General features: G+C 29.6%; 1 protein-coding gene across 1 annotated transcript in view; it reads left to right on the top strand.

The window, feature by feature from the left end:
- Nucleotides 1-20,487: 20,487 nt before the first annotated feature.
- Nucleotides 20,488-24,861, top strand: part of LOC105621200 — a 10,664-nt gene continuing 6,290 nt past the window's right edge. The window contains exons 1-3 of the mRNA XM_012202672.1: nt 20,488-20,562; nt 21,352-21,454; nt 23,629-23,760. Of these exons, the coding sequence (XP_012058062.1) occupies nt 20,488-20,562; nt 21,352-21,454; nt 23,629-23,760 (310 nt within the window). The remainder of the gene's footprint in view (nt 20,563-21,351; nt 21,455-23,628; nt 23,761-24,861) is intronic.

The raw sequence follows: 24,861 nt of genomic DNA, 5'->3' as shown, positions 1-24,861 counted from the left end.
AGAGAGAGAGAGAGAAAATAATAAAGTGAAAAACCGAGAAACAAAAACACATGTACATGGTATCCTATGAACGTAATTATAAATATATACCGATATGGGCGTAATTACATTAATATCTATGAAAATTAGGTATCGATGTACTTGCGGACATAAAATGTGCATGAGATTAACTCACTTGCTATTATCTATATGAGAACAAATAAATATATACTATATTCATAGGATATTTCAAAATGTTATCGCCATTTCTTTCATTTACGAATTATTTGATTAATTTTCAATCTATTTTTTCTCATTATTCTTTCATAAATATAAAATATCAGATATATATTTTTGTTCCGTAACTTTTCAATTAGAATTATTAAAATAACACAAAATACAGATTGAAAAGCAAGATTTCGTTACGTACTAATAAAAAAAATCATCAGTTCTTTTAGCTGCTTATATAATATTATTTGCAGAACTGACGCTGCAATACTGATTGAATACGCTTCGATGTTTTCATTTAAAAATGCCGAAATCCAAATTAATCAAAGAATTCTTAGAGAACAAAATTGATGATAATTCTGGAATATCCTGTACGTAACAAAAGAGAGAAAGAGAGAGGAAAAAGTATGAATGTATGTAAAAGAATGTATGCATGAAGAAACTCGTGCAAGAAAATGCAAAGAGAATAGAGGAATTAATTAATCGAGAATTTTTTAAAGAAAGTCGAGCCGCATTTTTCGAGCGCACGCTCGTCGGCTTCGACGAACTTAGGAAAATATTTACAAATGATACATTCACTTGAGAGAAGTTTTAGTTAGAGAGAGTGAGAAAAAGAGGTAAACTTAGATCGTGTATAAACTAATTTTAGGAGTTTTGGTTGGTTTGATGTTAGAATTGACCCGGGAAAACGTCGAGTCGAGTCGATCGTCGTAGAAGCACGTGAACTGCGGCAATAAAATCGAATCGCATCACTAATGAGGTCGTGTCCGCGTGTAATTAAGGTCAGACTGTTATCGCGACGGCAGTTTGCAAAACGATTTTCCCTTAAACATTGCGCGCTGGCTTATCGAAGTGTATAGCGTAACTCGCCCTTCGCGATTAAGCGGCTTTACATTAATTAGACGCGCTTGCTCTGCTACATGAAACTCAATTTTGCGATACTATATAAGCCATTGTAGCCACAATGAATCAGTAACATTTCTACTCGATTTCTTATTATTAATAGATGATTGTTAAATTTTTAGCATATACGTATAAGTAAAGAAGTAAAGAAGATTGTTACAAGTAAAAAGAAAAGTAAACGTTTAAAAAAATAATATATTTAAAGAGACATCTTCCCAAAAATGAAGTTTGCAAATATCATGGATTTACACGCCATTTTACGGCGTATAGGCCAAATTATTAAAAAATAATCTTGCAAACTTCAGCCGGATAAATGCGAGAAGTGATAATCCGCGACCTCGATGAAAAAGAGAGATTCGATTTTACCTGTCGATTATTAAAAAAAAATTGTTACTTCGCGCAACAAGAGTTTCGCGAAGAGCGGACGAAGACGATCGCAACGGCGACGATTTTATCTATGTTAATCTAGAAGACATTGCTGGAACAATGATTTGTACGCCTTCTATGAAGGACCCTAGAGTACATTATGTTACCTAATACTCGTAAGCACACATTACCTAATAAATATTATTTACAAAATCAGTTGGACTATTTATACAATATTTACTTTACAAATCCTCAAATATATTACAAAGTTTTATAATTAAAATATTAAATATATTTAAAGAGCAATAATTGATAGCTTACGATATACGAATATATTAGCAATACCTACTAAAAATTAATATTTATTTGATAATTAAAGCTTATTTTCAGTGAAGAAAAAATATTTATGAAAATTATTTTATTATTATTTTTCTAATTTATATATACACATCGAAAACAACAAAGACGCATGATTTTAATAACTTAAAAAGAATTAGAATTTGTATCACGAAGTTTTCTTGCAGCAATTTAATTTGATTTCTTTAAAATCATGATTAAAATTGAAATTTTTTATTTAATAAGATTATATGATTTTCTTTTTCTATTAAATAAAATCTGTAAATAACAATAAAATAATTTAGGTACATTAATTTCTTTCAATTAAAACAAAGATTTCTTTCAATTAAACCTTATTCTTCAAATAACACATTTTAATTTTTTTTAAATAAGCAAAAATAATATATATCATCTATTTAAAGTACTGCCATTAAAAGAAAAAAATTCATAATTCATCGTATAATTACGTTTATTAAAATTATAATTAAAATTTCATTGTTATAAAATTTCGAATATTATAAATTAAAATTTGTTATCGCAATGATATACATTTATACATACAGTAAGTGCAAAAAGTATTCGTACAGAGAAAATATTATTTAAAGAATATTTTTATCTTTATTTTTAAAAAATAAATATCATCTAACGAGAAATGAATCATCGAATTGATATCGAATTGATGTCGATATGATGATTTCAACCAATTTGACGTTTAATCAATAATCATTTCTTGCTGAGTAATTAACAATTTATTCATAAAGAATAAAGTAGACTGTACGTTTTTTAAAATTATATATTAAAAAGATGTATATTAATTATAGAAAATATATCATTTACAAAATAAGTGAAAATTGTATTGTTTGGATGCTCAAAAAGTATTCGTACAATCGAGAAATTTAGCTTCTAAAATCAAAATACATGTAAAGCTCGTTTATATTGGAATAGAATGTATTCATTGTATACATAAAATTGCTAATTAATGTTTATTTTCTATAAGTTTTTTCTATAGAAAAATTTTCTTGTACAAATACTTTTTGCATTCACTGTATAGCTATCAATTAAATTAAAGCAAGTTGTTTCGTTAGTTATATATAAAATTCAAGCAATGACATTTCCATTTCGAAACAGTCCTTCAATCAAACGGAATTAATCGTCGTTTCAATGCTAACGAGTCTGTGAAATAAAGCTCAAAATATGCAGAATAGTTTATTTATTTTCAGTCAAGATTAATTTAAAATATAAAAAGTGGAATTTATAGACGTATGCCTGTTAAATGTTTCAAGTATTTGGCTTTACAATGAAATACAAAGTCATCGAATGTCATGTTATTATTCGCGCAGCAAGGCTTCAGCCGGCAAAAATAATGCTCCGCATATGCTATCCATCAAAACGCGATTATCCCATGAGCAATTATCTCGGTTATTATCTCATAACTTTTACGATGGACGATGTAAATCTATCGACAGTTTTCATCGATGCAAATATTTCATCCGATTTATTCAGTTCACTCGAGAATTCGCAATAAATAGGAGATGGAAATTATGAAGTGTAGTTTTATTGTATTGTTTATGCACGCGAGCAATAATAAATTGTTTAACAGTAATTAGAATTGAATGCATTAAAATTTGAAATCTTCTAATTTAATTATACATAATGATTGAATATAACAAGGCAACCTCCTTAAAAAATCAATCATAAAGATCAATTTTAAAGATATCAAACCTATTTGTTATTATCAGAAAAGATAAATCAATGAAGACTGATGGGGATGTTGAACTTTATAGTAATAAGAAATTAAAAAATGATTGTTCATTATCTTTGCACCCAGATAGGCTTTTTCTATTAACACGACAGTTAATGAAATATATATTGAACTCTAGGCCTTTGTTTCATCCCTTTTCCTCTCACCAAGAAATAGATGGTTCGTAAATCTGTCATTCGTCTTTATACCTCAAAATATACAAAGTTTTCTACAGCTGAGAGAGAATTTTGCTTTATCATCTGGAAATAAATCGCAGATATTTGATTTTACTAAGTGTATTGAAAACAATAAATATAAATTACCTACCGATAAATGGTTTCCAATCATTCTCTTTCCATATTAAACAGTCGTCTCCCATATAACATAATGAAGTGGATAGAAAATTGTTAGATTTAGCTAAAGAAATTAAGATTTTTAAAGAAATGAATAATAGTATCATTTTTACTCGGGATAAGGACGATATCACCGTGGCTTTGGATAGTAAAAATGTATGTATCAAAAGTGACTGAGATACAAAGATGTATGAAGTCATTAAGATCCCACAAAGGAAGTTGTTACAAGTTTACGGGAAATGTGAAGTGGAGGGATGCAAATTATATATCCAATTCAAAATACAGGATGTTATTTTACAATGATGGGATACTTCCGAGAACCTATACCAAAGATACATAAACAGAATTGCTTTTCGTTTAATAGTTTCCTCATTGAATATCCTCTTTACCAGTTAGCGGTTTTTCTACATAGCATAATTATAAAAAATATCACTAGAGCGGATAGCCATATAGAGAATAGTTTCGAAATTGTTGAGAAGCTTAATGGTACTCATTTGAATAATGAATATACTTTGATTTCATACTTTGATTGGATAGTTAGTTTTTTTTACTAACATGCCGATTGACTATGCAATCGATTGTAATGATTATTGGCAGTATATGTCTAAAATTGTTGTTTACCAAAAGATGAATTTATTAAAGCTGTTGAATTTATTTTAAACTCCACATTTTTCATGTTTTAATAATGTTATATATAATCCAAACTATGGCACTCCTATGGGCTCTCCGTTATCTCCATTGCTGATCTGATCATGCGAAATTTGAAAAGTAAAATCTTGTCTTTGATTGGATCACCCCTTTTATTTTTTAGCATCCGAGAATTCAGTTTATCCATGGAGGTCGGTAAGGATAGATTAAACTTTTTGAATGTTACTTTAATTATTAATAATAATAATAATTATTTAATAATAAAATAATAATATTAATAATAATATAATAATAAAATATAATAATAATATTAATCATAATTATTATTAATAATAATAAAATCGAATTTGATTGGTACCATAAATTAACGTTTTTCGGGGAGGTACCTGAATTTCTTGTCTCATCATCAGATTTCTTAAAAGAGGGACACGATTGTCGATTTGGTAGATAGAGTGATTTTACTTTCGAATCTTAAATTTCATCTTGATAATTTTTTTTGTTTTATAATTAAAATCTTGTTGGAGAATGATTATCCGTTAAAATTCATTTTTGATAGTATTAATAAAGAATTGAAAAACATTATTAATTTTAAGAGAAAGAAATGGGATAATGATAATATCGAAAGCGCGGGGCCTTCATGGTTTACTATTCCTTACATTCCGATGTTTTCCGAGAAATTCAATAGATTAAACAGCGAGGATATTAGAATATCATTTTATAATGTTAATAAGTTGCGTGAATTCATCAAGATACATAAGATTCCCTTCCGCATGAAAAGAAATCTAACTATGGTGTACAAGATCTGTTGCAAAGATTGCGAGCTACGTGGGACAAATAGGAAGCTGAATAGCTGAAGACGAGAATAACTGAGCAGGAATCATATTCGGTGGAACACAACCACACATTCGGTTATAATTGATCACCGATTAGAAGAGGACCACGAGTTTGATTGAGAAAATATTGCAATTTTGGATGAGGAACAGTACAGAAAGAAATTGGTATCAGAGATGTTACACATTAGGAGACAGACATGGCCTCAATCTGCAGACAGACTTGGAGAGATTACTTTCCAATTGTAGACGGACTATAAATATCGTTGGTATTGCCAGCTAATCAGTGTACATTCTTTATTACATTAAGATTGAATTATTAAAGTGAAAAAATCAATTTTGATTTTAATGTCCATCTGAACTATAATTAATATCAGAGAGTTTTTTCTCTTCTTTTTTCCTTTTCTTTGCGAACATTTTACGTGTATTAAAATTTATTCATTAATTTCAACATCATTGACACTGATTCGCTGAATGGTCAAAGACTTTTAACTAAATCGATAGAACTTAAGTGTTTGCAATATGGTGAATTTTTGTTTTAGTGAGTTACCTTCTATTATTTTATAATAAATCGTTTTTGCTTCTCCAAAAAATTTACCTTTTAATAATTTTAATAATTTTAATAATTTTAATACATTTTAATACATTTTAAATTGTTGTTAGAGTTCGTTTTTATATTATAGTTTCCATTAATAGGTGAAGGTGGCTCACTGAAATAAATTAATTTGTAAAAAAATATTTTGTAATTACAACATCATATTATCTTTGAGGATGACTCAAAAGTGAGCCAAAACGTATAATTATTAATAAAGATTAATTATTAATAAAGTTGTTTTGTTAACCGTATTGGTTTGCACAAAAATTACTGTGCTTGACTCCTATTATCCTGTTATATCCAATCATTTTGTATCATTAAGGAATTTTTTTTTAGGAATTAATTTGTAATTCGACATTTTCAAATTAAAGTATAGATATGTTGAACATACCTCAAAATATGTATATTTGTACAATATGTTAAATTTTTATAATAGATTTACAGATAATTGCATTTTAAATCATTAATTTAACTATATTAATTGCCTGTGATGCATGTTATTAAAATGCCAACGTTATTTTTATATATATACATATATACTATAGTGCTTTTTCCGTTCTGTAAAAGTTAATGTCAAGAGTGCGATTGTTCTATTCTAATAATATGCGAAATAATTGGCCAAGTTTTTGTGAATTATGACTAACAAACAAATCTGAGAAGAGCGGGAAATCTAGGAAACGAAAAGACTGGAGCAAACATGGGATAAGTAAAAATAGATCGAAATGAAAATATTAATATTGTAGAAAATATTAATATCTGTTAAGATAGCTAATTATAAAGTAGTGATTGAAATTTTGAGATTTCTAATGAATGATCTCCTTGGCTATAAATTACATCAACTTGACAAAAATAACTGATATCGAAAAAAATAATATCCCGATTAAATTCCAATATTATGTATCCAATATTATGCATTCTTCTTACCATGTATAAATAAATAAAAATAGCATCATATTGCGTCGCATATAAATAGATTAAAAATAAAATTAAAAATAATTGCAAATCTAAAAAAGAAAATCAATAAATGTTAAAGTAAAACACAGATAAAAAATATATGAAATATATGAGAAATATCCCAAAAATAAATAAATAAGTAATTGTAGTAAGTGTTAAGTACTAGCATTCCTATTATGCTTCTTGTCGCCTCTTACAACTTTTCGCATATATAAATATTTATATCTAAATAATGTTTGTTCACTTAAATACTAACCAACTATGAAGCTGTCATATGCACGCTACCTGGCCGCGACAGGTGCATTTGATATGCCATGAAATCGGAGGGTAATCGCATATTAACAGCGGTGGACGTGCATCAGATGCGCATAACCGACCGTCGAGAGGGAAGGAGAAATCGACCCTAGTTGAGAGGAACCCTTATCCTCTTTCGGAGAGAGAGAGCGAAGTGAAGCTCTTCGCGATATAACACACATCGATCTGCCGTGCGACGGAGAGTGCGCATTAGCTCGGCGCGAGATGCTGCGCCGCTGCGTCGCGCCGCTCCACTCTGGCAGCGGCGTTTTCAGTGTGCCACCCCGTATAAAATCGTGACCGGGGTCACGGCGCGATACCAACAGGTGATGCCGAAGAAGGAGGAGGACACTCCCTCGAGCGGCATCTCGTCGAGCGTCTCCCACGGGTCTCGCCGCCGACGACGACGGTGATTTAATATCGCTCTCTCGAGCCTATACCGCTCACCCTGTATACCCTACGGATTGTCGATCATCAGCCAGAATCCATCCAGCTGGGCTCACCGCCAGGATAAACCTACAGAAGGTCGCAACCATTTAGCTCGAAGCGGAATGCGGGAGGAAAATCAGGCGACAAACGTCGACGAGAGACGCGGCGAAAGTTTCGATCGGTCGATGATTTAATGGACAGGCCGTTCATATAGTGAACTCCTCGATTGCAATTCTCCTGACGCAGCTTCCCGCGCAACCGTTCTACCCGCGAGAGCTACCGGACGTACTTCGGGATGTAGTTATGCGGTTGATACGAAAGCGGGAGCGACGTGTGGACCTACGATGATCAAGTATTCCTTTCCACGCGCTGGATTCTGACAAGGTGAGCAATTTTCAAATCCTTAACAACGGGAAAGTTTTTTTTTCAAAATGTATATGTATGTAGTGACGATAATTGGATCGAATATGTAAATCTTTGCAATTCTTTAATACTTCGATTATTTCAATCCGATTGATTCTCCGACTGATTCTTAAGCCAATATTCATAGTTATTTTAAGATCATCTTAAGTAATGTTTTAAAATGCTAATACAGCCCTCTGATTCATGATATCTTAAGAGTGCACTTAAGACGGTCCTAATTATAAGATTCGACAATGAATACCGCCCTTACATTCCTTTACAAGAAAGTTATTGAAACTTGAAAATCTCAAATCCTTCTCGATATACATATATTCTGTTTTGACCTACTGCACACGCTGGGCATTTATCAAATAGAAAATATCGGCTATGTAAATTGAAAATAAACCTTTCGAAAACGAGAAAATAGCTATAAAAATAGATTCATACGTAGAGATATGAAATGCGAAAGCAATGAGATTATATGATTGCGAAAACAAAATTGGATGGCGCGCATATAAGATGAGCGCAATAATAAAAATACAGAATTCTTTTTCAGAGACGGATAATATTCCATTGGTAGAAATACAAATATAAAAATTATGAGAATACATAATGGAATCCAAAGAACAGTATTCAGACAGGATATTTCACTGTTCAACGAGCTGCATATAATGGACATCTTCATTTTATATATGAAATCATTGATTTCATCTTGTCGCTTCGCATTCAGAATCCGATTACACGGTACTTTGACTTATTAATAACCAAATTCCGATTTCAATATAATTTTTCTCTTCAGTTCGCTGGCCCCATTAAGACTGTCGAATATATAATTATCTGAGACATTGAGAATTTAATCTTGATCAGTTTCTTCTGCTATATGTCGCTATTTCTGAGCAAGCAAATACGTGCAAAAATATTTTCACTTTAAAGAAGTACATCGATACGAGCTGATCTAGAATGCAATAGATTTAAATACACCAATATCGATACATCATGTACTGCAAACTGTACATTTGAGAGAAAGTTGCAGAAGACAATTTGTGAAGATTGCATCACGCAGCCAATATTACGTTAAATAGTCTTATTATACATAGCCGTCAGAAACAGAGTCGTGAAAGATATCTTTAGAAAAGTTGACGGTTTAATCATATCGCGTAGAATGACGAGAGACACGGCACGAATACGAATTGCCCTGAATATCATCATGTTTTCTTAGTTCGCCCGCGCAACACGTGTCGGAATAAAAATAAAACCACGTCGATACTCTCAGTATGGTGCCTAAAATTTCTGAGTTTATCCCTCCACATTGTTGATTAACTCTCTTGTGCGTCTTCATCACTACGGAGTAACATAACAGCACCGCCTGAAAAGCAGCGAAACGTGTGTGGGCGGAACGTTAATTTCGATGAAGCTTTTTGATTCGGGCATCTGACTCATGAGCGAAGAGAAAAGTCAAAGGTGACCGATCACAATCATCATCGAGCTTAATTCCCTCAGGCGCGAAACGCGAAACTCGGAAATGCTGTGACACTGAGGGAAAGGCGCATGAGAAAAAAGATAGCTGTAATAATTTAAATAATTCTTTAAGTAGCTTTCTTTCTCTGCGCAAATACAAATTTTAGATCGTTTGAGATAAACAGGAAAAATGTTTTAAAAGCGTATTACAAAAGTACGCATAGAAGCAACATAAATTATTTAACTTTATGTACTATTCTACGGAATAGTATATAAAGATATATGTACAGTACATGAAAATGGTAAGATAAATGATAAAGTCGTGCGCGTTTGTGCACAAGAACTCTGCATCAAGAAGATTGCATTACAAAGAGTAATTAAAAATGCAGATTCAATGGCGAATAATAGTGATCCATTCTCTCTCGTCGTATTTGTGCGTGTATCTTCATATCCGAAGTAATGCGTGGGAAAGCTAAATACATATTATAATAAATATAGATCTCTATGTATAGATAATTATATAAAAATATACTGCAAATATAGCATTCCTTTGCTAAACATAGCTCTTCTTTTCTTTTAGAGATCTTTATTAATATATTGACAAAAATTCGCTAACACATTTTGATTACAAAGAAAGAATAATTTTACTGATATATTAATAAATTTAGCTATAGATCTAAAAATAATTTTGTTGGAATATCAAAATTGTTATTAGTAGTAGTAGAACTCAAGCATAATGAACAATGCTGCAAAAAGTTTTGACATTGTAGCAATCAACTTGAACGTCCTACATAATTATTTTAATGGTATATCAAAATTCATTTTCAGATCTGTGTCTAGCTAAATTATTAATTATACTTTAACAAAACCGTTCTATTCATGTAAGACCTGTAGATTTTTAGGCTATTTTTTTAGATCAATTATATGTATGGAGGTTTTGCTTTAACATAAATCCCATCTGAAACTCTATTAAAGCGAAAGAAACGTTGATTATTATCCATTGAATACATCCGTAATGACCGTAAAGCGTTATTGAAAGTTTTTTATCCCATTCTTTTCACGAACATTCGGTGTGAATAGTGAATATCGAAGCGATGTGTGAAAAGCTAAATACCATAATATTTCTAAATAAATAATTATTTATAGAATATATCGCAAATAGCACACTTTTTTGCTAAATATAGATATAGTTTTCTTTTTACGAATCTATATTAATCTATATTAATATTGTGATAAAATTTCTCAAATATTAATTTAAAAAAGTCTGATTTTTAGATCAATTACAAAAAGTTATATTTTAACATAAATTCCATTTGAAACTCTATTAGAGCGAAAAAAACTCTCGATGTTGATTACGTTGATATCTGTAACGATACGCGTATTGGAAGTTTTTCCATTTCGTTTTTTTCGTAAACGTTCGACGTAATATGAAGCGACATGGAGAAGCTAAATACAATAATAAATATATGTATATACAAGATGTATATATACATATATTTAAATGGCTAAACTTCAGGAGCATGAGAGAATCGAGAAATAAGAAAAAAAAGCTCTTTAGAGACTCGTTTTTGTTTCGTTTTGGAGAAAATCATAATCATTGTACTATATACTACAAACAGCACATTCTTTTGTTAAATATATTTTTTTTAGAAATCTGTATTAATATATTGTGATAAAAAAAACTTCAAATATTCAAAATAACATATTATGACAAATTTGTAAAGATAAAAAATAATAATAAGTAATCGACGGCCAAATAACTAACATATAAGAACGTAAATATTTCAAAGCAATTTAATTCGAAAAATTAAGATATATATATAAAAACTTTTTACGAAGTTTTTATACATCTTAATTTTTCTAATTAAATTGCTTTGATATATTTATCTATATTTTTATCTATATTTTTATGCTCATTATTTGGCCCTCAATTATTCATTATTCTCAAATATTGATTAAAAAGCGCATTTTTTAAGCCAATTACAGGGGTTATGCTTCAACATAAATTCCATCTAAAACTCTATTAGAGCGAAAGAAATTCCCGATGTTGATTACGTCAATATCCGTAACGGCGTAGGCCGTATTGGCAGTTTTTTATCCGTTCTTTTCGTGAACACTCAGCGTGAATACTGGGTGGTTTGCTTCGACATATCTCAAAGGGTTAAATATAGATCGCCTCTCTAGATATGATATTTGCGCGATATTAAGGAATAAGAATATAAGACTTTGCGTGTCTAATGTATTTATACATAAAATAATGATATTATAAAAATGTAGTAAAAAGCATTCAATATGTAAGTCTACACAATCGGTTTTCATATATGAAAAGATTTCGCTAAAATATTATATCGAAAAATTTAGATAAATTTAGATAAGATCTAAAAATAACTTTATTGAATCATCAAAATAATTGTGTCGGAAACTCAAGCATGATGAGCAATGATGCATAAAGTTTGGACATTCTCAATCAATTTGAATACCCTACACAATTACTTTTTAGATCTGTACATGTATCTTTTCATGTACGCAAAAACTTGAGTAATATTAAGAAATAGAAATAATCGATATTCTTTTATAAAATGTGCTAAAAAGAAATGTGTCACGTGTTTTCAAACTTTCAAGATAACGTTGGAAAAAAATCACTCGTGAGATCTTCGCGAGCTCGACAAAAAGCTCGTACGGTAACGGTTTGAAAAACGATCGGGAAACCATTGGGAATTCGACATTTTCCCATGATGCATTATTCAAACGAATCATTCGGTAGATCGGAAGTCGAGCTTTGATTGGACAAGGAAGAATACGTTGTACGACGAAAGGTCGTGGTTATGCAAATGGCACTCCAGCAGCCAAGTCGGTCGTTATGGTAACCAATCCTCTGCACAAGCATTGGAATTCATTATTTATCTCAATAACGTGAGACACTCATTCGTGAGAAATGAGCACAGGTGTCAGATTTTAATAATCCAGATGAATATAGCTCGAAATATGCAAGGCTACATTGGAAATACTCGGCATTGCGCGTTACCTGAAATCGTGGATAATTCGATCGTTTCGTAATTCCATGAAGGGGATAAATTACGCTCTCGTACAAAACGTGAGCCATGATAAAATCGATATTTTCCCAGTTCAATCATTCGTAAGTGATTTACGCGCGTACGCGTGTTGGATAAGAATTGAATAAAAGAAACGACGAATTTTATACAAGTTTATACGAGTTTTATAAAAAAAAGGACGATTGAGATAGGCAGGTTTAGGAAAAGATTTATAAGGGTAGCTAGCCCATATAAGCTTATTGTTTCTATCTTTATCCCATAACTAAAGTGATCAAATCCTCAATCAGCCAATTTCGAGAGATTAACTAAATGTCGGAACACAATTTAAAAATTCTGAACTTTTTCATTGCTGTATGATGAATTACAAAAAAACAGTTTGTAATATTAACTAAATTAAATAAATTGGATAGGGTGGTTCATTTCAAATGTAATAAATCTAATATCTCAGAACACATGAAAGCTACGGAAAAAAGTTTCAGATAAACTTTCAGATAAAAGTTGTATGATCTGAAAGAATGTTAATATTGATAAAATTAATTTTCGAAAAAATCAAGTTTTTAAGGTTATATAAACAGGTTATATCGCTATTTTTTAAATGAAATTATATAATTCTTTTACATAATATGATTCCTCTAATTATTCCGCATATAAAAATATTAAGGTAAAGTTATCGAAAAATCAACAGTTTACGAGATATTTACATATTTATACTAACATATTTTGACATAAAATGATAACATTTCATAAACTATTAATTTTACATATAGTTATTTTTAAAAAAATATATAAATAAATCGATACTTTTTTAAATAAAAAACTATCCTTGCATTATTTATATAAATACTAACTAATTTTATATTAATTTACATTATAATAAATCGGGATAAATGACATTCCGTTTAAAATTCTTTTATAGTGAGAGGATACCTTTATAGTAAATTGAAAATCGATATATCCCGCAAAATTCGGAATGGTTGATTATCCTATATAACATATGTAAGTATAGCTATAATCAAAAATTCTAGTTTGAATAAAACGCAAATAAACATATGAACCAACCTAGTCAAAGTTACGGAAATAAAAATTGTAGATCAAAAAGCGTATGTTTACAGAAACAACTGCTTAGAAAAACATACACGACACCAAGCTCGCATAAGCCATGTATTCTTTGATAAATATGAGAATTCTACTCTCGCTGTAGAAAAGCTCCTGCACTAATCATGCGGAATTATGCGGAGATATACGGATTTTGCTGTTGTATCATTTGTTAATTCAAGTTTAATCGAATTGAAAAATATTTTTATCTATTTAATTATTCATTTTTGGACTGTATCTTTTTATGTATAGAATAATAACTGTATCCATTTACAGAACAATAAGATGAATCAATTAGCATAAAAAAAATACATAGTTATTTTTCAAAAAAATATATGTATGTTGCGTATTGCAAACTGCATAATTTTTTTTTTTTTAAACAACTGTTTTGTTTACATCAATTGATTCATCGGTTATTCTATATGTAGAAATATTAAAGAAATATTAAGTTATCAAAAAATAAACAGTTTAGTAGATAAAATAAATTTTTTAGCCAGATTAAATTCAAAATAACAACTTTTAAATCGTTCAAAATTAGTCCATTTTTTATGATTATGCCACTGAAAAAAGTTGAAATTCGCAAGTACATGTTGCGTGTGATATTCATTGATTACCTTTTCTTTGATATTTATTGATTATAAAAAATTTGATTGCGGTGACAAAGTATACCAGAAATATATTTCTGTGAAATATATCCCATTAATTATAATTGTAATAAAAAAAAGTAAAATAGATGGTTTATTTGCTAGGAATAAAATTTTATTTCGCCGCATTTAAATAAGGATTTATGAAATGAACATTATACATATCTATTTTACACATAAATTTTTAAGTATCTTTTTCTCAATGTGTATGAAGACTTTTGATTAACATCTCATAATTTACAAAAATGCATTTCACTTGACGTTCACAACGCTCGCGAACATTATTTTGTTTAATACTTGATAATAAGGATAAAATAATTCTAAGAGCACTCTGCGAACGTCATATGGAATGCAACCAAAAAGTCATACTTTTGAATTTAATCGGAGTCACTTTTCCTATGTAATTAGTGAGGAGTTTTTTCATAGGAAATCTCGTTAGATGGTAAAAAGAATTAATAATAGACATCTACTTTTTTTAGTTATGATATAGCTATACATAAATCTCCAATTTTATTTAAGTCCACTAAAAATCAATTATAAGTTGTAGTTATCTGTACGCACTGTGGGAGTTTAAATCTTTTTATTCTCGGGCGCTTATAACTCTCTTTGAAACTTGGTTTTTCTAAGTATGAACTTTGCTGTTTACGATGCAAGAAAGTTGCGCGATAAATCCATTCTGTATTTATATACAACTTCCTGTTCTGTATTTATACAATTCCCAGTTCTATAAAAAAATTTCAATTTTGAATGAATAATCTCTCAACAAATCTTAAGAAAAATCTTTAATTTATATTTATCAGGATAGAAAGGAATCTTATAAATTTATTTCTCTTATAAGGAAAAAGAGTGCGTGATATTTTTAAACGGAAAAGTTGGCGATATTGATTGATCAGCATTATCGCTAGTGAGCGATCTACGGTAACATCTCGTTATCGATAGATCAATTCAATTTAAGGTCTTGAAACGCCATAACATGGAATGTTCTCCTGAATTGGGCACTATACTGTACGGAATGAAGTGCGAGAAGCAATCCAGCGGAAAGCAGTTTCTCGGAAGCCCGTCGGATCGAATCGTTCTGAAATAGCAGAGTGGAGTTCGTAACATGCAACTTAAGTAGACTTGTGCACGTGCTCTTGGATAGACAAGGAACAAGAGTGATTGTAAGCTGTATCGTTAAATCTCGACTATTCATCATCCTGCACGAGATTTCGTGTTATATCTAACGCGAACGATACGCAAATCTCCCTCGCTAATAGAAAACATTGTTGAATCGCATACCGTGACCGTCTCGATTGTTTTTAATTAAACTGTAGTTTAAATTGCATTTCATGGAATCATTTTATTTTTTTATCTATGCATTTATTTATTCTTTTCTTTTTTTTTGCGTAAAATATAAATATATTTCGCTTTTTTTTGCATGATTCTTTTCGCAGAGAAACAGATATTACCGTAAATGTCAATTTCTGAATTCATTTTTTTCATTCATTCACGAGAAAAAGACTACTAGAAAACTAAATAATTAATATTTTTACTAAAAATTTGCAAAGCAAGATAAGAAAAATAGCGACTCAAAATCGAGCGATAATAGAGATTTTAAGGCTATTACATCTATTGTATTTGCAGACGTCAGAAATTGATGTCATAGTCACTTAACTCAATTCTCCATACATTTGATTGTGATTGGTCACAACATTTCTTGCGGTTTAAGATTTAAAGCTCAAGTTTTAAATCTTAAAATGTCATGTAGACGCCGCTTCGAGTAGATTTGAAACTTGATTTCTTTGTGTAAATTATAATAATATTCTATGTTAAAATCCATTATTGCTCGATTTTTACGCAATATCCTTCTTATTTTATTAAAAAAACTATTTAATAAAATTTGCAACGAGAAAAACAGATTTAGGAATACAGACACAAATTAACATCAGCTTCAGCATTAATGCAGGAATCTCGATGAAGGTTCGAAAGAGAAATTTACAACCACCAAGAGAGTTTGTCAGATGAAAATGATCCAACTTTCGAGACGTTAAAGAAGGTGCTGTAAAGAGGGATTTGAATCGATAGAATGTGCAAGAAGTTTCGACGTTGAAAGACGAAATATAGGGAGGCACATGATGAACAATGCACTTCTACCGCGTTTGCTATATACACGAGAGTGATACACACTGACGACGCAGTCAGATAATTTTCACGTACACATTGTCCACGATTCCGAGTGGCGTATGCGTGACTAGACACGTGTGGCATACGAGTGAATGTCGGTGTGTTGAAAAGCACACCCGATATGTTCGTTATGCTCAAACGTCAAATTAAAACAACGTCATGAACGATGCTGCGCGACAAAACGTTGACGCGAGAGATCGTTAATACTGCAAGTTCGGAGTTGCTAATTAACGAACTTGCAGCATTATTACATTCTTTCGTCGCAAATCGAACATTTCTTCGAATATCAATTGAAAAAAAAATGTATATAGGTTTTTAGTTTTAGACTAAAATTTAGTCAAGTGAAAAAGTGACGAGCATTGTAATAACCATTCCTAGCATGATACAAAAAAATTTATTATACATTATTTGATGTTACCTACATACACGTGTGCATAACTTGCGTGTGATATCACGATCCTTGGACAAGAAGCGTTGATAATGAACACAATTAGATGTTTTATCAAATTTGATTGGAAGCACTGTTGCATATTAAAGTCCTTATACACTGATTTAATCTAAGTATAAAAGTGAAATGCAAATATTTTGAATTATAAAATACATATTTTGCTTAACAATACAGCATTTGCAGCAATATCACTGCAAAATCTCTGCAATATTGCTGCAATATGCAATGTTGCTACAATGTTGCAACAGTGTTGCCGCAATTTTTGTGCAACTTTTATGTGCTGGAGCAATAAAATGTATTCATGAGGATTTCATAATTTAACTTGTTTCTATATTAAATACACATCCTTACCTCATTTATGCACGACTTAAATATGTGCACCGGTGTGCACTGAGTGCGTCCAATGAAATTCGCTATTACGGTAAAAAACATTTTATATTTATGTTGAAAATGGTCCCTCCTTGTTAATTTTGTATTGAATTTTTTAACATATTTTGTTAGTTTAATGTGATTATGTTATTTAAATAATTTGTAAATTGAGGGATATCCAATATTTGTTAATGTCAAAATAATACATTTTATGATTAAATGAACAAATAATACAAAATAATATATTTTAAAATATAAATTCTAAAATAAATGAATAAAATATGTGTTAAATTAATATATCATAAACATTAATTTTACTAAAAAAATATGCTTCCATGGTTTGTTTGTCAAACTGGCAGTATTATCTTGTTTGTGTTTATCTTTTTAAATGATGTTTGTGTTACCTTTTAACATATTTATCGTGTATTAAATTAATACATAAATTTAAGTGGATCGCTTAAGATATGTGAAATATATTATTTGATACAAATTTTTGAACAATGTAGTCCCGAAACATAATAAATCTAATAAGTCTTAAGCCGTAAGAAATCTCAATTATGGTCGAGTATTCTCCTCACATTCGACTGATTGTCCAATATCTTACGGCTTAAAGCTTACTACATCTGTTGTGCTTCAAGATTTATCACCCAGTTCACTCGTTAAACGAAGATATAATGTTTTGACTGAAAAGATCATTTGATGAAGAATAATGGGCGTGATATATTTTCTAACTAAAGCATACAATTGACATTTATTTCGTGGTACATAATCTTCACTATACACAGCAACCATTCTACGATGAATGCCAAACATGGTACTTTCAGCGATTAGAAAACATATCATCGCTCGTCATTCTTCATCGTACGAATTTTCCAGATAAAACGCCATTTCTCCGCTTAATGAATGAATTGGATGTAAAATACAGCTACATTCGTTATCAACGTCTCACTGTTCAAAGACACGTGACGTCATACGCAAGTCATGCATACGTGATATCACGTAGTCAACATCAAATATGCATAACAGATTTTTGGATATCATGCCAGAGGAAGTTTCTACAACGCTTGTCACTTTTTCATTCGAAAAACCAAATTAATAAATAGAAATAAATACAAATTTTGAACTCTATCTCTTTCTTTTATATTGTAATTCATATGTATGTCAAAATACTCGCTCATGCTTTATAAACTTTTTTTAATAATTTTATTCTTTTTTTCTATATTTTTAACACTTAGTTGGAAACATTTACAGAATCTGGAATCGTATGTTTCTGAGGCCTAAGGATTTGGAAAACGTGAGGGTAAGTAGCTAATAAACTTTAATGTCCAACGACTTAATGTCTCTCCAGATAGATTTATATCTACTTTTATAATAGATTAACTTTAATCTCGGTTTAATTTACTTTTTATCTTTTCCAATTCTAAGAATTAGAAAAAGTTGCAGAGTAAATCAAACTGATATTAAAGTTAACCTATATTGACACAAATAGATATTAATTCCTCAATTAAAAAACCAAGATATAAATCAGAAATTTATGCAGCCTCTAAATTAAAGAGTTTTTCGTTTTTTACTGCTTTTGTTCTATATTATTATTACTAATTGAAATCGAAGTTAAAAAAGTTTGATCAACGTTATGACATACATAAATGTATGAAATTTTTAATACAAAGATCGATTTCTTATAAAGGCTTCTAAAATTTCTTTTATAGTATATCGTTATCTTAAAGATATCAATATCAAATAAATGAATAAAAATAGATAAACTTATAATATTTTATATCAATAACACATATTCATCGTAAGATAAGATTAATCGTTCCATTATCAATTTGTATTTATTTTAAGAAATGATATGATCTCTAGTATAATAAATACTAGCGAATTTACAACTTTTAGATCAAATAGATTATCATTTCGCGTAGTTTTTTTTGTTACTGAACATGAATTCGATTTCAAATTCGATAATCAAATAGTTAAATCAAAGAAACTAAAAACTATGATTTTGAAACTTTTCATGAGGATTTTCATTTTGAGAGTTAACATCTGCAGTTAGCATTTGTAAATTTTTTATCTGAATTTTATCAATGCCATGAAAGTACTTTTAAAATACATTTTTTTTCATTTCAGAATGAATTTTTTGTTTTCAGAATAAATGAATTTTTGTTTTTGAGATGAAAATAATTCTTTTCCGATTCAATACATGAAAAAGCATTATATTCCATCTTAATACTTCATATAGAAAGTAAATGTTTTTGTACTTACATAATAATACTGTATTTATACAATAGATAATCAAAAAGTAATTGACTGAAGCTACTGGAACTGACAAAAAAACAACATGGTTATTTTCAAATTGTATTTATATCTCAAAAATGAAAAATCATATAATAAATTTTAAACCAGCAAATCAAATATTTTACACATTACAAATACTATTAAATTATAATAAATAAAATTATAATTGATTAAATCGAATTCTTATTAATAAATTATTAGAATACGTATATGTAAAATTAGATATAATTATTTTTCCTATTTCCTGAACTTCAGAAATGTGTGCTAACAAAAAGAACTTTTATAAAAACTGGAATATAAACGGAATATCAGCTATCGGAAATCATTTCAATTTTTGTAAAATAATGAAAAGTATGACTCGTATATACGTTTGATTATTTGCTATATTAAAAAATTTCATCAGGATCATATCAACGAACAGTATTAATATTGCAATAGTCTGTTTAACATTTCAATAGCTCATTCTTTTTATGGCAAAGTATAAACTATAAATATTTTTATATAACTAATATTTTAATAATTAATAATTCGTGGTGTTCGTTAAAATTTGATATAATTTATAGATTGAAAAAAAGATTGGCTGAATATGACACAGCATTTTTAATTGATTGCAGCAGCCAATTTTTGATTGCATTAGCTTATCAAAAATCCTATACTGACATTACGGATAGGCTAACGTAACCAAAAATTGGCTGCTGCAGCCAATTAAAAATGCTATGTCATATTTTACCATTTAATTGCTGCATCAATTTTTTCTTTCAATACATTAACTTTGTTTCTACGATGTAATAGATATATTATAATTATATCTACGTATCAAAACTTGAAATCTTAAATTTCCTTTTTTGCTTCTACATTACAATATTACATATACAATAAAACATTGTTTTTATGAGCACACAGGATGCCACAAGGAAGCATTCAATGGCAGGGGACGCAGAGAAGAGCCTGCGGGCCTGGGGCTAATTGGAACGTGCAGGTACCTATATTTTCATCCCTTATAAAAATTCAAAGTATTGATTACAGTGATTATACATATATCTATAACACAAAGCTTGTTTTCTTTATCAATCTTGTTAGTGTAATTATTAGGGAGTAGATTGATCGAAAAGAATATCAACCTTAGGAAGAAAAAAAGAGAGAAATTCCAATAAAATGTGCATATGTAGAGAGCATGTACCTAGATACAACATATCCATACTTTAATCATTTCTAGCACGTTTACAAATTTCGCCTGCAGAAATTACTTCCGACGCAGAATCCGCCTTAGTGGAAGTATACGCAGATTACATGCGAACAAAAGCAAACTACAATTATTGTAGTAAACTATACAATTATTGTATTATTGCTGGTGAAACAGATTACTATAATATCGCTCTCTGCTAATGATATTTGCACACAATTCTGTAAATATACCTACATAGAAACTATATTCTCAATGATACACACTTGTAGAAATAATTTTTTTTCTAATTAGTCTATAACAAAATTAATTATCTTAGCACTATAACAAAATTAATTATCTTAGCACTATATGCTACTACTATGCAATAATTTAGATAAATACATAAGAATACGTCGCTCGTGGTTACCAGCACCGAAAAACGTTACTATGCCATTACACCGTAATATACATCGTAAATCGTACTAATCGATATTTAATGGCGCCATGAAAACGCTGGACATATGAACGTTTACCACTGAGTAAACAACTGGACTATATTGTCCAGATTTATTAACTGTTAACGACGGCAATTAAATCGAACAGGTGGTGAGAGGCAAGGTGACAACGCGGTGCTTGTGGCACGCCTGCAAAGCTCTTGGAATTGGGCTACTGCTAATGCTTTTAGGAGCTTGCATGGCGACTATAGGTGAGTAGAACTATATAAATTAAACATTAGTCTAAGTCGAATGCTATTCATTTTGGCCTCTGTAACAATAAGTCACTAACTGTTTAGAGAGATTTGCAAAGAGCACTTTGGAAAGGTCAATCCTCCCCCGCCTTACAGATCAATTCTTTGTAGTTCATAATTATTTATGTGTAATTTTTACATGTGGAAAAAAACATGTATTAACAGCATTGCTCAACAGCATTCTAATTAAAAATAATCTTGTTTATTTCATAAAGATATTAATGAAATAAATATTATATCTATAACGATATTAATAAAATAATATTTTATTAAAACAATATAGTGTATTTATTTCATTAAAACTGTTATTAAATTGATAAGGTTATTCAATTAGACTGCTGTTGACTATAATATTGTTAATATGACATCAATTTTCTTCGTGAATCGTCCTTATTGCCTCATATTTAAAGAATGTTAAAGAATTTTTTTACTTAATGGATTATTAATTCACAATAAAGAAAGAATAATTGGAACAACTTGTGTGTATACATTTTAATATAAAACGTAAAATTAAAACGTATTACACATGTGAACTGCAAAGAGAGATCTTTTTTATGCGCAAGCTTGCAATCTGCTTATGCCTACGTGCATGAAACAAAATTTAGATTTCAAATTTATTATATTTTTAAAAACAATTCCACTGTATCAACAATCAACACAAATAGTCATTTTTAGGTTTTAATTAAATGAAATATCGAAAAACTTACAACATCCAAATTTAATACGAAATGTTGCAGAAAATTTAGCTATTTTTAAATATAAAAAATATCTTCGGATATTTGTTATTAAAAAGACGTAGGCAAAAACGATGAATAAAATTTGCTTGGAGAATATTTTCTCTCTTAATATGTAGGCGACTTTCTTCAATGTAAAACAGTTGTTTTTCAAAAATTAATTTAAAAATTAATTTTATTAATTTAAATTTTTAATTTACATGTAAATTTAATTTTTAATTTAAATTTACAATTTTTTAATTGCGTAATCTACTATCTTTAATGTGTTAAGCATAAAGTTTTATTATAACATTATGATATTATAACATTTAAATATATAACTTTCTACTATCTTTTCTCATTCCATTATGTTCTATCATTGACGAAGCTAAAGCTAGCAGTCAGACTTAGCAGCTAAAACGTAGCAGCCAGGGACGAATAGGGCGTTGGAGCCCTCGGGATTAAAAAGTAATAAAATGCATTGAGAGTAAGTTCTACACTCAAGATAATACAAAATAAGTTGAAATATAAAAAAATTATTATTATAATAATCATGAAATTAAATTAAATAAAAAATGTACTAAACCTTTATAAATCATTTAGCAGCCAGACCGTATGCATACTCGTACAGACTTGAAAAAAATCACAAAACTTCTCCAAATTGAGTATAAAACGATGATGAATCGAGATACCTGAGGACAAATGTTATTTAATTTTTATATTAACAATTTGTGCTATCCCCCCCGGGCAAATCGTCATCTCATCGTTTCGCACTCGTCTTGGAGAGTATGTGTGATTTTTTTCAAATCTAAATTGTTAATGCTGCTAAAGAGTTTATAAATGTTAATTAATTTTTTAAATAAACAATAATGCCGTCCCAGGGCAGATTGGTGTGCCATCTTTTCGTACTCATTTTGGAAAGTGTCTGTGATTTTTTTCATCTCTACGCGTACGATTTGGCTGCTAAATAATTTACAAATGTTATTTAATTTTTATATTAAGAATTAGTGCCATCCCAGGGCAAATTAACGTCTCATCGTTTCGTACTCGTCTTGGAGAATATGTATGTTTTTTTTCATTCTCTACGAATATGCGTACGGTCTGGCTGCTAAATAATTTATAAGTACGTTTTTTGTTTAATTTAATTTCATTATTATTTAATAAAAATTTCATTATTATAATAATAATTTTTATATTTTAACTTATTTTGTATCATCTTAAGTGTAGGACTTGCTTTCAATGCATTTTTAATCCATTTTATTATTTTTTAATCCCGAGGACCTCGACACCCTATTCGCCCCTGGCTGCTGCGTTCTAGTTGCTAAGTCTGGCTACTAACTTCAGCTTCGTCTATCATTGTATATATATATATATATATATGATGGAGGATAAATACGTTTCTCTTGTTTCCTTCAATAGGATATTATGCAGATCAGTTGTCGGTGGCGCAAGAGATCAGAGGTAATATCACGGTAAAAGTGAAGAACGAATCGCGTGGGTTTCACCTGAATAATCTGAGCTACGCTGGTCCTGTAGTTATGGGTCTGGGAGGTAATAGTAACACACATTGCACAATTTACGAGCGCGATATACTTGTTTGACCGAGCGAGTTACACGACACTGATCTCCTTGAAACGGTAACTGCGCGATAATAGATAGGTGTACTGTCGCAAAATGCACATAAACTTCGAGATATATATATACATATAATAGTACGTAATGTTATAACGTTATATATTGATGCAATCATTACATAACATGATATAATAAAATGCAAAAATTGAACTTTCCTCGATTTTTTGTGTAAATTGATTTTTTTAAATAGAATTAATATTTTCTCTAAATCAAGATGTATAATTCTTCTATATTATAATTCTTTGTATATGTATAATACATACACACTAAAAAATAATCAAATATTGAAAAAAATATTTTTTTATTTTGTGTAAACAAAATGTCATAAAGAGAAAATTCAAACGCCAATTTAAAGTTCTATTTTTCTTTTTTAGAATACATTTTTAATTAAAAACGTTTTTACGATTTTTTTTTCATCAAACTTAAGATTTTGTAATATATATTAACATAAGGTATTATACTTCATTTTAATCTTTATAAGCAAATATTTTATAAAAATATGCAATTTTATCAAAAAATCTAAGTTGTATTATAGTTAGAAAGAAACATACTAAGTGACGTTCCGCTCTAATCATATGCAACTTATATTTGGAATGTTTTTTTAAAATTGCATATTTTCGAAATATTTGCCTGTTGAAATGAATCATCCTATATATATGGATACAAGATCAATATATTGAATACAATATATCATGACAAAGATATTAATTTCATAAATGCATCTTTCGTGTTTTTAGTTATATTGATACATGAATAAATATTGATATGTATAATGCATAAACATAGGTAGAGCTATAAAAGAAAAAAATTATACAGCTATACAGTTTTACACAGGAAGATACGAGAGAACAAGAGAGAGAGAGAGAGAGAGAGAGAGAGAGAGAGAGAGAGAGAGAGAGAGAGAGAGAGAGAGAGAGAGAGAGAGAAGAAGAGAGAGAGAGAAAGTAAGAAACGTAAAGTAAAAGTAAAGTAAAGTAAAGTAAAGTAAGAAAGTAAGAAAGTAAGTAAGTAAAGAAG

Source organism: Atta cephalotes (genome assembly GCF_000143395.1).
Source record: "Atta cephalotes unplaced genomic scaffold scaffold00002, whole genome shotgun sequence".
Classification (NCBI taxonomy): Eukaryota; Metazoa; Arthropoda; class Insecta; order Hymenoptera; family Formicidae; genus Atta; species Atta cephalotes.
This window is presented reverse-complemented; position numbering and strand designations above follow the sequence as displayed.